Source organism: Haliotis cracherodii, unplaced genomic scaffold, assembly GCF_022045235.1.
Source record: "Haliotis cracherodii isolate W230 unplaced genomic scaffold, xgHalCrac1.p SCAF_36, whole genome shotgun sequence".
NCBI lineage: Eukaryota > Metazoa > Mollusca > Gastropoda > Lepetellida > Haliotidae > Haliotis > Haliotis cracherodii.
The window spans coordinates 217,114-231,287 of NW_027266293.1; the positions used below are offsets into that span (position 1 = coordinate 217,114).

General features: G+C 41.7%; 2 protein-coding genes across 2 annotated transcripts in view; one reads left to right on the plus strand and one right to left on the minus strand.

Annotated features, from left to right (window-relative positions):
• Nucleotides 1-3,626: 3,626 nt before the first annotated feature.
• On the minus strand, nt 3,627-7,297 carry LOC139477856 (centromere protein S-like). Its single transcript, XM_071260291.1, has 4 exons — nt 7,199-7,297; nt 6,297-6,454; nt 4,894-4,960; nt 3,627-4,000 (listed from the first exon to the last, which is right to left on the minus strand). Exons 1-4 carry the CDS (start codon nt 7,241-7,243, stop codon nt 3,857-3,859), a joined length of 414 nt encoding a protein of 137 aa, XP_071116392.1. The 5' UTR covers nt 7,244-7,297; the 3' UTR covers nt 3,627-3,856.
• A 1,338-nt stretch (nt 7,298-8,635) lies between these two features.
• LOC139477863 (mitofusin-2-like) overlaps nt 8,636-14,174 on the plus strand; it is a 36,414-nt gene continuing 30,875 nt past the window's right edge. The window contains exons 1-5 of the mRNA XM_071260294.1: nt 8,636-8,688; nt 9,577-9,863; nt 10,859-10,988; nt 11,881-12,043; nt 14,037-14,158. Of these exons, the coding sequence (XP_071116395.1) occupies nt 9,665-9,863; nt 10,859-10,988; nt 11,881-12,043; nt 14,037-14,158 (614 nt within the window). The 5' untranslated portion in view covers nt 8,636-8,688; nt 9,577-9,664. The remainder of the gene's footprint in view (nt 8,689-9,576; nt 9,864-10,858; nt 10,989-11,880; nt 12,044-14,036; nt 14,159-14,174) is intronic.

Consider the following 14,174-nt stretch of genomic DNA (forward strand, 5'->3'; position numbering starts at 1 on the left):
TATCTAAACTGATACACATTTCAACATTCCTGGGGATGGCTGTACATATTTATTGTGTGTTATCTCATCGACGAAAGCTACAATGAAGCCATTATTAATAATAGTGTCGGTTCAGATAAAACCCAGCCTTGTTGGCAACACACTGGCAAGATTAACCCTTCACCACCTTGCATGATTACAGCAATCACTGTGATTGTTGTTTAAAGACACACTCAGCAATATTCCAGCTATATAACTACAGCCATATCAGACCAACCATACGAACAACAATCCATTCCATCAGTGCAAGAGACTGGCAAGATTAACCCTTTCACCACCTTGCAAGATTACAGCAGTCACTGTGATTGTTGTTTAAAGACACACTCAGCAATATTCCAGCTATATAACTACAGCCATATCAGACCAACCATACGAACAACAATCCATTCCATCAGTGCAAGAGACTGGCAAGATTATCCCTTCACCACCTTGCATGATTACAGCAGTCACTGTGATTGTTGTTTAAAGACACACTCAGCAATATTCCAGCTATATAACTACAGCCATATCAGACCAACCATACGAACAACAATCCATTCCATCAGTGCAAGAGACTGGCAAGATTAACCCTTTCACCACCTTGCAAGATTACAGCAGTCACTGTGATTGTTGTTTAAAGACACACTCAGCAATATTCCAGCTATATAACTACAGCCATATCAGACCAACCATACGAACAACAATCCATTCCATCAGTGCAAGAGACTGGCAAGATTAACCCTTTCACCACCTTGCATGATTACAGCAGTCACTGTGATTGTTGTTTAAAGACACACTCAGCAATATTCCAGCTATATAACTACAGCCATATCAGACCAACCATACGAACAACAATCCATTCCATCAGTGCAAGAGACTGGCAAGATTAACCCTTTCACCACCTTGCATGATTACAGCAGTCACTGTGATTGTTGTTTAAAGACACACTCAGCAATATTCCAGCTATATAACTACAGCCATATCAGACCAACCATACGAACAACAATCCATTCCATCAGTGCAAGAGACTGGCAAGATTAACCCTTTCACCACCTTGCAAGATTACAGCAGTCACTGTGATTGTTGTTTAAAGACACACTCAGCAATATTCCAGCTATATAACTACAGCCATATCAGACCAACCATACGAACAACAATCCATTCCATCAGTGCAAGAGACTGGCAAGATTAACCCTTTCACCACCTTGCAAGATTACAGCAGTCACTGTGATTGTTGTTTAAAGACACACTCAGCAATATTCCAGCTATATAACTACAGCCATATCAGACCAACCATACGAACAACAATCCATTCCATCAGTGCAAGAGACTGGCAAGATTAACCCTTTCACCACCTTGCAAGATTACAGCAGTCACTGTGATTGTTGTTTAAAGACACACTCAGCAATATTCCAGCTATATAACTACAGCCATATCAGACCAACCATACGAACAACAATCCATTCCATCAGTGCAAGAGACTGGCAAGATTAACCCTTTCACCACCTTGCAAGATTACAGCAGTCACTGTGATTGTTGTTTAAAGACACACTCAGCAATATTCCAGCTATATAACTACAGCCATATCAGACCAACCATACGAACAACAATCCATTCCATCAGTGCAAGAGACTGGCAAGATTAACCCTTTCACCACCTTGCATGATTACAGCAGTCACTGTGATTGTTGTTTAAAGACACACTCAGCAATATTCCAGCTATATAACTACAGCCATATCAGACCAACCATACGAACAACAATCCATTCCATCAGTGCAAGAGACTGGCAAGATTAACCCTTTCACCACCTTGCATGATTACAGCAGTCACTGTGATTGTTGTTTAAAGACACACTCAGCAATATTCCAGCTATATAACTACGGCATGTACATAATAAAGTCTGCATCAGACCAACCATACGAACAACAATCCATTCCATCAGTGCAAGAGACTGGCAAGATTAACCCTTTCACCACCTTGCATGATTACAGCAGTCACTGTGATTGTTGTTTAAAGACACACTCAGCAATATTCCAGCTATATAACTACGGCATGTACATAATAAAGTCTGCATCAGACCAACCATACGAACAACAATCCATTCCATCAGTGCAAGAGACTGGCAAGATTAACCCTTTCACCACCTTGTATGATTACAGCAGTCACTGTGATTGTTGTTTAAAGACACACTCAGCAATATTCCAGCTATATAACTACGGCCTGTACATAATAAAGTCTGCATCAGACCAACCATACGAACAACAATCCATTCCATCAGTGCAAGACGACACACATTAAACCAAGGCACTGAATCTGTTCATTATACACACACCAGAATCCTCTGGAAGCATAAATTATGACCCAAGGTTATAATAAGCATCATGGCTCAACATGCTCAAAACGAGATGGGGCTGTGTGGCTGGTAGGATAAACCAAATCCAAGTTGCACCACTTTCCTTGACTGCAAGCTCATGATGTGTGATGTTTGTCACTCGAGCAGTCTATGATTACGGAGTTTCACCCACAGGACTGCAACTTACAATTTCTAGATGTACAATGGGTCTCTTTAAGCAGTGAGTGAGTGAGTGAGTTGGGTTTAACAGTATTCCAGTTATATCACGGCGTGTCAGCTTAATGTGGGAGGAAAGCCCGAAGTGATGCAGGTCTCAGACGTTTACCACTTCGGTGAAACCCACGAGCATGGGTATGGTGCTGACAAACCTAGAAACATAATCGGGGCGAACGGGGATTCGAACCCACAATCATAGGTTTCTGGCGTGCCCAAGGGACGCAACTCTGCACAGCGAATAGCGGCGCCTTTGAGCAGTGAACAGATGCTCAAGATGTCAATTACTGGATTATCTGGTCCAGACTTAATTATTTACAGACTGGCATCATATAGCTGGAATACTGCGGCATTAAACAACAATCCAACAAAATCCAACTCACTGGCATTCTCAACAGCTCTGCATATCTGCTTTACCAGACTGATACATTGGTTTCATAACATAGGCGGGTCCAGGTGAGGGTCCAGGGAGTACGGTCACCCCACCCCAAACTTTGAAAATCAATTGTAGTGTGTTGTAGACAGTAAAACTGACAGATTGAGAGACAATTTTGATATTTAGGACCCCTCCTTGTTAAAAATGCAGGATCCACCCTTGTATTATACCTTCAACACACTGGCTTTCTTGTCAGTCCTAGAAATCAGCATTTTCATCAGACATGTGTATTGTGTGTTATCAGTACTACACAATCACTTATGCATATTCATAAATATTCGATTCTAGTGGCCACGAATAACGAATTTAATTCATGAATGGATATGGTTCGATTCACCGAAAATGCAAGTGAATCGTAACAGCCCAAGTTCTGTCCAGTCCAACACATCGCCGTTATCACTAATGTCAGTCCAACACATCGCTGTTATCACTAATGTCAGTCCAACACATCGCTGTTATCACTAATGTCAGTCCAACACATCGGTGTTATCACTAATGTCAGTCCAACACATCGCTGTTATCTCTAATGTCAGTCCAACACATCGCTGTTATCACTAATGTCAGTCCAACACATCTGTTATCACTAATGTCAGTCCAACACATCGCTGTTATCACTAATGTCAGTCAAACGCATCGCTGTTATCACTAATGTCAGTCCAACGCATCGCTGTTATCACTAATGTCAGTCCAACACATCGCTGTTATCACTAATGTCAGTCCAACACATCGCTGTTATCACTAATATCAGTCCAACACATGGCTGTTATCACTAATGTCAGTCCAACATATCGCTGTTATCACTAATGTCAGTCCTACACATTGGTGTTTGCATTATCCTATACATTGGAATTCTCATCAGTCTCATAGTTAGATTCTGCTGCCGCCGCAGACTTCTTCTTGTTCAGCCTGGCTCCCTTCTTCTTGCTGGGCTCCTCCTTGCTTGCTGTGAGCTGTCTGTGGAGGGAGTGGATATGTTCCAGCTGTGGACAACACACACCCACCTCAACACTTGATGGTTAAACTGAGAGTCATAAACAACCCTGCCCAACTATAGGTCTAACTGAGTTATAGTTCGTTGTTTGTTTTTTAAGGCCGCACTCAGCAATATTCCAGCTATATGACAGCGGTCTGTAAATAATCGAGTCTGGACCAGACAATCCTGTGACTGACATCATGAACATCGATACAAGCAATCGGGATACGATGACATGCATCAACCAAGCCAGCGAGTCTGACCACCCGATCCTGTTAGTCGCCTCTTACGACAAGCATAGTCACATTTTACAGCAAGCATTGGTTGCTAAGACCTATTCTACCCTGGATCTAACTAGGTTATAAATCACCTTGTCCAACTATAGGTCTTAACTGGGTTATAAACGACCCTACCTAACTATAGGTCTTAACAAGGGTTATAAAGCACCCTATCCAACTATAGGTCTTAACTGGGTTATAAAGCACCCTACGCAACTATAGGTCTTAACTGGGTTATAAAGCACCCTATCCAACTATAGGTCTTAACTAGGTTATAAAGCACCCTATGCAACTATAGGTCTTAACTGGGTTATAAAGCACCCTATCCAACTATAGGTCTTAACAAGGGTTATAAAGCACCCTATCCAACTATAGGTCTTAACTAGGTTATAAAGCACCCTACGCAACTATAGGTCTTAACTGGGTTATAAAGCACCCTGTCCAACTATAGGTCTTAACTGGGTTATAAAGCACCCTACGCAACTATAGTCTTATCTAAGAGCCATAAAGGACATGTAAAGGACATATCACATTAGACCGTATTCTAATAAATATGTGGCATGGGTCTTACTCTATTTTTGCATATGTGGTGGTATGACAATAACCTTGTGTAGAAACGTACCAGTTTGGGACTTTTCCTCACAAGCAGCTTCACATCTTCCGGCAACACTGTGCTGCGCTTGGCATGCCTGGAACAATAACATCGGTAATAGCAGCCAGAGGTGAGGTGAGGTGAGGTGAGGCAAGTTTCTACTTGTCCTAATGATACCTTAAACTAATGGGCAGTTTGGCAAGGACTATAGGACTAGTGCCAATTTCTAATGCTGGTTCAACCTCGCTTTGGACTGAGTATGAATCACAGCATGGCGTGTCAGGTTGATGTAGCAGGAAAGCCTGATGCAGGTTTAAGTTGTCTACACCTTGGTGAAACCCCTGAGCCTGTGCAACGTGCTGACAAACCTGAAAATGTAACCAGGGCGAATCTAGGATTCTAACCCACAATCATCTGTTTGTTTGTTATTTAACGCCACACTCAGCAATATTTCAGCTATATGCCGGCAGTCTGAAAATAATTGAGTCTTGAACAGACAATCCAGTGATTGTCATCATGAGCATCGATCCATGCAATTGGGATCTCTGACATGCATCTACCAAGTCAGCGAGCCTGACCACCCGATCCCGTTAGTCGCCTCTTATGCAAAGCATAGTCGCCTTTAATGGCAAGAATGGTATGCTGAAGACCTATTCTACCCCGGATCTTCATGGGTTCACAATCATATGACCATTAGTTTCTGGCATGCCTAAGGAATTCCACTCTGCACAGTGAGTTAGGCCGTCGTAGCTAAAATAGGGCTCCTCCATTCACAGCTCCCAGGGCAGTATACAACCTAAGCTGCCTGTGAGTCGCTGGAAGGTTCGTAGTCGCATTACCATCTGATCCTACCGGGTACCCATTCACTGCTGGATGAACAGGGGCATACCTGAAGTCCCTTGACTGAGACACCACTGGTAACATGAGCTTGGGTGTGGGGCAGAACCAAAGCTTCAGAAACTCTCTGGAGTCCAGCTGCTGAACACGGTCACCCATCCAACTCCTCTCCGCAGTCAACGCTGCTGAACTTTGTTTGTTTGTTTGTTTGTTGTTTAACACCGCACTCAGCAATATTCCAGCTATATGACAGCGGTCTGTAAATAATCGAGACTGAACCAGAGCATCCATCCACGCAATTGGGTTACGATGGCATGCATCAACCATTTCAGCGAGCCTGACCACACGATCCCGTTAGTCGCCTCTTATGACAAGCATAGTTACCTCTTACGTCAAGCAAATGTTGCTGAAGACCTACTCTACCCCAGATCTTCACGGGTCGCTGAACTTTGTCGGATTTGTGACTTTGCTCTACACTCGGGACCATGTGCCACCACAACAGAGATATTAATCATGATAAAGCTGCTGATCAGCACTTGCTAACATTCTTATCAAGCGTCTCGGCAAACCAGTGAATGTATCCTGTTTGTTCCCACCTTGCAAACATCTCCAGATCATGAGAGTAGGTCTCAAACTGTCTCCATGTTGTCTCTGCAATACAGGCCATCACCTGCTTGTTGACGGAGACATTCAGGTCATCCCCAACATCCCGACATATCCTAACCACAGTGTAATGCACTGCCGCCTTCAGCCTCTGAAACAACAGCAGGAAGTAACAGAGAATCTCACCACAGTGTAACATTAATTCTTTGGCAAAACATCATCAACTTTGTATGACAATAAAGGCATTCATGCATCTGTATTATTATCATGATCATAAATAATGCAATACAGTAAACCAGCTAGGTTAGGCTAGCCGTCTGGCATCGCCTAACAGAGATCACTACTCCCCCAGCTCTTCACCATTTCAACTAAGGTGAGTAAGTGAGTGAGTGAGTATGGTTTTACGCCGCTTTTAGCAATATTCCAGCAATATCACGGCAGGGGACACCAGAAATGGGCTTCAAACATTGTACCCATGTCAGGAATAGAACCCGTGTCTTCGACGTGACGATGGAACGCTTTAACCACTAGGCTACCCGACCGTCCCTCAGCTAAGGTGAGTATCTTTTTTAAGAATGCACAGTTGTAACAGCACTGGCAATTTCAGGCTTACAAATAAAGTATACAGATTGTCTCAATTCACCTATATTACATGATCAGTGTACCAAGACATGATTAAATTGATTATTCTATATTGGCCTTTAGGCCTATATCTATTCCCAAAAAGAAATATAAAGTTAATAACTTTTGTAATAACCCGACCTCATAAGGTTTTACAAGACTAGGTTAGCATTACATACTCACTGTCAAAAATATAAAACAAACGTCCACATTAGTGGATGAGAAAATTCTACCTACAAGTTTACCCAAAACTGCTCGTAATTCTTTGCTGTACCTGTTCATAGCTGAGGTCATCCACATTTTCATCTCGGACATTCATTTTCGCGAAAAATAATCAAACTAACTTCTCTCAGCTTGTCACGTCAATCAAAAGTGCCCGCCATTAGTTTAGATGGTCTGTACGAAAATGTGGACGTGATTTAATGCCGAATTAAGATTCCCCTGTGATGATAAATTATTCTACAAATCCACGATTGTTTGTCAGAATGTGAGTTTCGAATGATATAAAACAGGGGAGATGCACGCCATTAATCTGAGGTGTGCCGTCGTGTGTAGGCTCTATCAGCTGTGCTAGAACTACCATACTAGAGGATGCGAACGTAAAATCTGCACAGTTTCTTTTGGAGCCAACCCGTGCAGATCCGGGGTAGATTGGTTTGTTGTTTAACGCCGCAGTCAGCAATATTCCAGCTATATGACGGCGGTCTGTAAATAATTGAGCCTGGACCAGACTATCCAGTGATTAATATCATGTGCATCGATCCACGCAATTGGGATACGATGACATGAATCAACCAAGTCAGCGAGTCAGACCTCCTGATTCCGTTAGTCGCCTTTTACGACAAACATAGTCGCCCTTTACGGCAAGCATTGGTTGCTGAAGACGGTGACCTATTCTACCCCGGAATCTTCAGATCCGGGGTAGAATAGGTCTTCAGAAAAAAGGCGACTACGCTTGCTCATGATGTCAATCAGTGGATTGTCTGGTCCAGACTCGATTATTCACAGACCGCCGTCATGTAGCTGTAGTACGTATTGCTGAGTGCGGACAAACAAAAACAAAAAAACCAAACTTTTGGAGCCACTTATGTTTGAACTGAAGTGTTCACGTGCACTCTACCTAATAATATTAAATGATAACAAGCGTTTCTCTTTCACTGAAAAACTCAATTTAGTAACAATCGCATGGCATTCGTTTCAAATTATATTTAAATTATGATTTATATAATAAAAAGTTATAAGTTACAATTCATATGAGATGATAAACACGATTGTGAAACCGGAGCGAAATTAAAAGTCTAAACGGATTCTGATTATGGTGGAGTGAAAAAGTAAACTATAAGAGCAATAAACTTCAACTGTAACACAATCTCCCAAGATCAGTCATAACACTTGAAACAATACGTACATTAAAAAAATGTATTATGTACAGTTACCAAAGTAGTATGTTATAATGACTAGCATGACGAGCCAATTTCCAGTTAAAATTATATAATTTGCAAAAAAAATATTTGTCCACTTTCACCGAGTTCATTTTGACTTAATTGGGACCATTTTGACTGTCTTATATTCGAGAGCATTAACCCGAAAACAACACTGCTGTTATCATCAGTAGCATGTCCATTAGCGTGATTCGGCGGAGCCGGTGCTTCAGTCACCACTAGGCTCCTTATTGTTCGTTTCTTTTCCGAGTCCACTTTTCGAAACATTACATCAGTCTCGCGTGTACTTTCGAGAGTTCATTACATCATGGATGCTTACAAGGTATCTACAGCATGTGTTTTGTATCAAATTGAGGATTTCCATGTTTATTCACAGTGATTTGGCAACGAGGGACATAGGCCATGGACACACTCTCAGTCCATCACATCTGTGACAGCCTTTGCTTGAAATGCATTCCACAACAATCTAGGAATAACCGCATGTCCTTTACGGCTAGTGAATGTCATTCTCCGAATCAGATCCGTGTTGGAGGTTTAAAGGGATTGCGTTTTAAACGTTAAAGAATCATACCTAAGTTAAGACCTGTGTATCACGATTATCATTAAAGTAATATAGTCTTACCGTTAACTGTTGATATCGATTTTGTGTCATGAATGATTGTTTAGGCCTAGTCACGATTTGTGTTTCTGACTCCGCGAAAGCCGGAACCACACATCACATCAGGACCATTCTTACAGATTAATTTATCATAGCATGTTGTGAGGATTTGTAAGTTTCTATGTATGGTATCGGCTGATTCTGAGGGGCCGAATCTGATATTAAACAGTTGTGTAACCATGGTGACCCCATTGGTCTGACTGCCGCATTGTCTCTCTTCTTCTAATGTTTTGTTTTGCTTGTTGTTTAACGCCGCACTCAGAAATATTCCAGCTATGTGAATGTGGTCTGTAAATAATGGAGTCTGGACCAGACAATCCACTGATTGACATCATGACCATCGATCCACGCAATTGGGATACGATGACATGCATCAACCAATTCAGCAAGCTCACTTTTGCCCTTGTTATGTTTATACCTCCATAAGCACAAACACTATTGAAGTCTAATCGTAATTAAGCTCAACTTACTCACTGAGTCACTCATGACTCAGTGTCATGTACTCAATAGGTAATATTTTAGTTTTTTCATTGTTGTCTTTTGCTTTCACAGGTTGAAACCTGACAAACCATTGTAAACTGACCACAGAGATACTTTGGATGCTAGCTATAACTGCGTCAATGGTTTCCGGAGAGTAGAAATGTCTGGAGTAGTACGTAGAATGGAAGAAGTCGATCAGAGGGGGCAGGGGGACATTGGGGGGAGTGCTAGGAACATGGGAAACGGAGGACACAACCAGCGCTCACATTTACAGTTCTTTGGTCAAGCCAAGAAACAGATCAATGACATCTTCAAAGAGATTGGAGAATATGTTCAAGAGACCAACAAGTTTGTTGATGGTAAGACAGTTACTGACTACGTTTAAGACAATTAATGGTAATCATTGGCTTAATAAGATTGAGGAAGATTTGAAATATGTATGTTAGCTTCAGTCATGTTAAGCCCAGTATTGTGCTGATTATAATGATATCAAGATCCACTGGTAATGATTAAGGGTGAATCAATACACTGAACCTTCTTCTTTGATAGGCATTTGGAAGTTGGAGTATTTATAAATCTTATCCTTACTTAATACACGGAAACTCTGCTGCACTGCGATACTCTGCTGTCGATACGATACACAGGACGTGTGGACCTATATCTTGACTACACAAAACACATATTTCTAACTTACGTTACAAAAGAATAATTCTGTCTAAATAGGGATACCAAGGAGCTGAAAAAGCCAACAGTGTCCTATAAATCAGCTGTTAAGGAAAATATTGGTTTCCCTGTTTGTTTTTGTGATTGACTGGAAACAGTTAAGAAGTTCCAGCCTGTTATCTGAAATGAACAAGCATTTCAGTTCACGATGGTCTTTGTGTTTTAATTTATTGAATATAAAGTTATGTACCATATCGAAGTGTTTCCAACAATTGACAGTTAATATCAATCCTAGTATTGTTAGTAGAATTGTTCATAGTCTGTTCACTTGAAGTTAATTATTTTATCTAAGTCATTACATGACACTGGAAAATGTGCATACATGCGGCTTTTGCTATGACAAGCGTAATGATGTGTTCATTAAGGGTTGAAATAGGATGGTACCAGCAGAATTGAATTGAACATGCTAAATATCCTGGGCATGGTGGTCGGGTATCCTGGGGGAGGCCGTCGGGTAGCCTAGGGGTTAAAGCGTTCACACGTCCACCGAAGACCTGGATTCGATTCCCGACATGGGTACAATGTGTGAAGCCCATTTCTGGTGTCCCCCGCCGGGATATTGCTGGAATATTGCTAAAAGCAGTGTAAAATCACTCACTCACCAAATATCCTGAATTTTTGACATTTTCAGAGATGGGTACCAGCTCACAAGAGATTCTGCCAGCAGATGTTAGTGCAAAGGTCAAGGGCTATAAGGACAAAGTTCAAGGCATCCGGGAAGTCATCCAGAGGAAACACATGAAAGTTGCCTTTTTTGGAAGGTGGGTGGTGTTCCCTCTGCAGCATGTCTAAAGTGCCATGCGACCTCCTCCGTGGTCTAATGGTAGAGTGTCCGCCTGGAGAGCGGAAGGTCCGGGGTTCGATCCCCGACCGCGTCATACCAAAAGACGTTAAAAGATGGTACTTGTTGTTACCCTGCCTGGCGCTCGGCATTAAGGGGCTAAAACAAGGACTGGTTGACTTGGAGTCAGTATACTGTGTCTGAGTGGGGTATTCATGTTAAACTGTGGCATGGTATCTCAGTGAGCTAGCACTATAAATCGGCATCTGTCCGGCCTAGTACAAGCAGCCACACACACACACGTGCATGCACATCGCTATATAAGTTCAATAATCTTGGACGCGACGTTAAACCCCATTTCGCCTCAGCTCACCTTGGGTGTCTCATATTGTATACGGGTGAGACTGGGTCACTGATGCGTAGTGTGAAAGCTTTGGTTTTTGGTGTGGTTTGTTGTTTAACGCCGCACTCAGCAATATTCAAGCTATATGACGGCGGTCTGTAAATATTCGAGTCTGGACCAGACAATCCAGTGATTAATATCATGAGCATCGATCCACGGAATTAGGATCAATGAGATGCATCAACCTAGTCAGCGAGCCTGACCACCCGATCCCGTTAGTCACCTTTTATGACAAGCATAGACACCTTTTATGGCAAGCATGGGTTGCTGAAGACCTATTCTACCCCGGAATCTTCTAGGTCTATGAAAGGAGGGACTGCTGGTAGTTGATTGTTCGCAATATCTTCCACCCTGTAATATCTTCCTATGTCTACACCCTGTCTGGTTTGTTTTCTGATACAAGTTTCTTTTGCTGATGAATATACCTAACCAAGATGAGGTATGAAATCATTCTGGGTTTTGTCTGCAGAACGTCCAATGGGAAGAGCACCGTCATCAACGCCATGTTGCGAGACAAGATTATGCCGAGCGGCATCGGCCACACCACACACTGCTTCATCCAGGTGGAAGGGTCCGACTCCACGGAAGCCTGTCTCCTCACTGAGGAGTCCGACCAGCCCAAGAACCTCGGGGTAAGGCTCATCACAAGGAACAACTCTTGGCTCACACAATAACATTGTTCGATAAGAGCAGGGATTCAAACACATTATCACTGATTACGATAAATCTGGAAAGTTTTGCGGCAAAATTTCTGCGATTGGCTGGAAAAAGCCTTAACTTAACTGCATCTGGAAAGTTTTGCGACACCCTGTTAAGATTACCACATATCAAAGCTATGTTTTCAGGTGTTATATCTGATAAGTTGGAAGCGGCATGTTGAAATGTTAGCACAGTGTCAGTCAGTGATTTTAGATGCGTGTTTTGTTGTAGTTGACAAGAGGGGTAGTGGTAACATGTTTTTCTAACAGAAAAACTGGCTGGCGTATGTCTGAACTACTCAGTGAATTCAGAGCTCCAGATAAGCTGCATATCTGCATAAAATATGAATCAGAAATGCAGAAATACGCAGTAAAATAAAATCCAAGCATATCAAATATGCAACGAATATTACAGATACGCTACAAAAATAAAACTTGTGCGTATCATCAAAATATTGTGAAGTAACCCTGCGTATTCGATTAGCAAATCAGCAACTTATTTTGAAATTATAAACGGGCATTCAGTCAACCTTGCCAAACTCCACGATGACAGTAACATCATGATCATTTGCCATCACACTTTCTTGTGGAAGTATCGTGGTATTTTTTAGTCCTATAAAGCTCTTGAACCCACACGACACCAATTTGCAGGGACTAGATGAATAGTGTTTTTAAATATTTAACTTAAATACCACATGTGTAAAAACTAGTGGGTAACAGAAATTTGAATACCCAGATAGAATAACTGATACCCAATGATTTTAAAATGCATGGGTAAAATACCCACAACACCAAAAGCTTATCTGGAGCTCTGGAATTCGACGAGATGTGGCAGGTTTGTGAACTTAGGCTAGTTAGACTGTTGACACTAGGTGACAATGTATAATTAGGGAAACACAGGATGTGAGGGATTATTTCCTTAATCATGTACTGGCAGTTTTGACAATGTGTGTAAGTGGATTCAAGAAATATGCTTCCTTACGTATTTTGTTTTTTGTTGATCTACAAACGAAACTACGTAATTAACTATTCGAGTTTGTGTCCCTTGTAGTTTTCGCACTACTTCCTGCCTGCAAAACTTTCCAGATTTACAGTATGTAGTCCTAAAAACATTGTTGTCTCTTTGGTTGGTAAAGTTCATGTGTTTATCCCTAGCAAGACAAACCCCTAAATTAAAAGAACAATCTTTCATTACATCATGCTAATAGACAGCTTAGATTGTATTCTCCTCTAGAGAGTGAATGCAAAAGCTGTTGATGGAGGTAGTATTGTAAGTGTCATGGTCATCAATCTCATTAAAATCAGATCTTAGTTCTCGCTATCACTGAACAAAGATCTGAGGACATCCCCTTACGGGTCACGTCAGAACGACCTTTCATCCAACCAATCAGAACGTTGTTTACCAGATCATGAAAGTGACAGACGGAATGTGTTTTCTAATCATGCATCCTTGAAATATTTAACAGATGGTATTCCGAACGACAGTTACAGGTTTTATGACGATATCCATACAATCTAGGCCATATAAGCCATTCCAGAATGTTCTTTTTAACAGTTTTAATTTTATTAATCGAGAATACGTCAAAATATGTTTTGAACCGTAGTCGCCAGTTTGAAACTAGCGTCGTAGAGCTCGAGGAAGCTGCCTTCTGATTGGCTAATGTCGATTTCTTGTCAGTCATTTCATTGTGGTCAAGTTCGCGAAAGGTCGTTCTGACATGACCCGTAATGGGATTTCCTCAGATCTTTGTTTAGCGGTAGCAAAAACTAAGATCTTATTTCAATGCATATGTTGTTAGTACAAAACTAACGCTCCATGGTGACTCAGGATAGAATATCATTGAATAGTACTCTTGGTTTTGTCATGTTTACCTCTATGTGTATTTGCTCTTCTGTGCCAGCCTGATATCGGTGTGATTCCTTGCAGTCAATCAAACAGTTGGCCCACAACCTGAGCGATCAGAGACTCAAGTCTAACTCTCTCATCCGGATCTTGTGGCCCAAGGACAAGTGTCGGCTACTAAGGGAGGATGTCGTGTTTGTAGACAGGTAAGTCAGAACTATC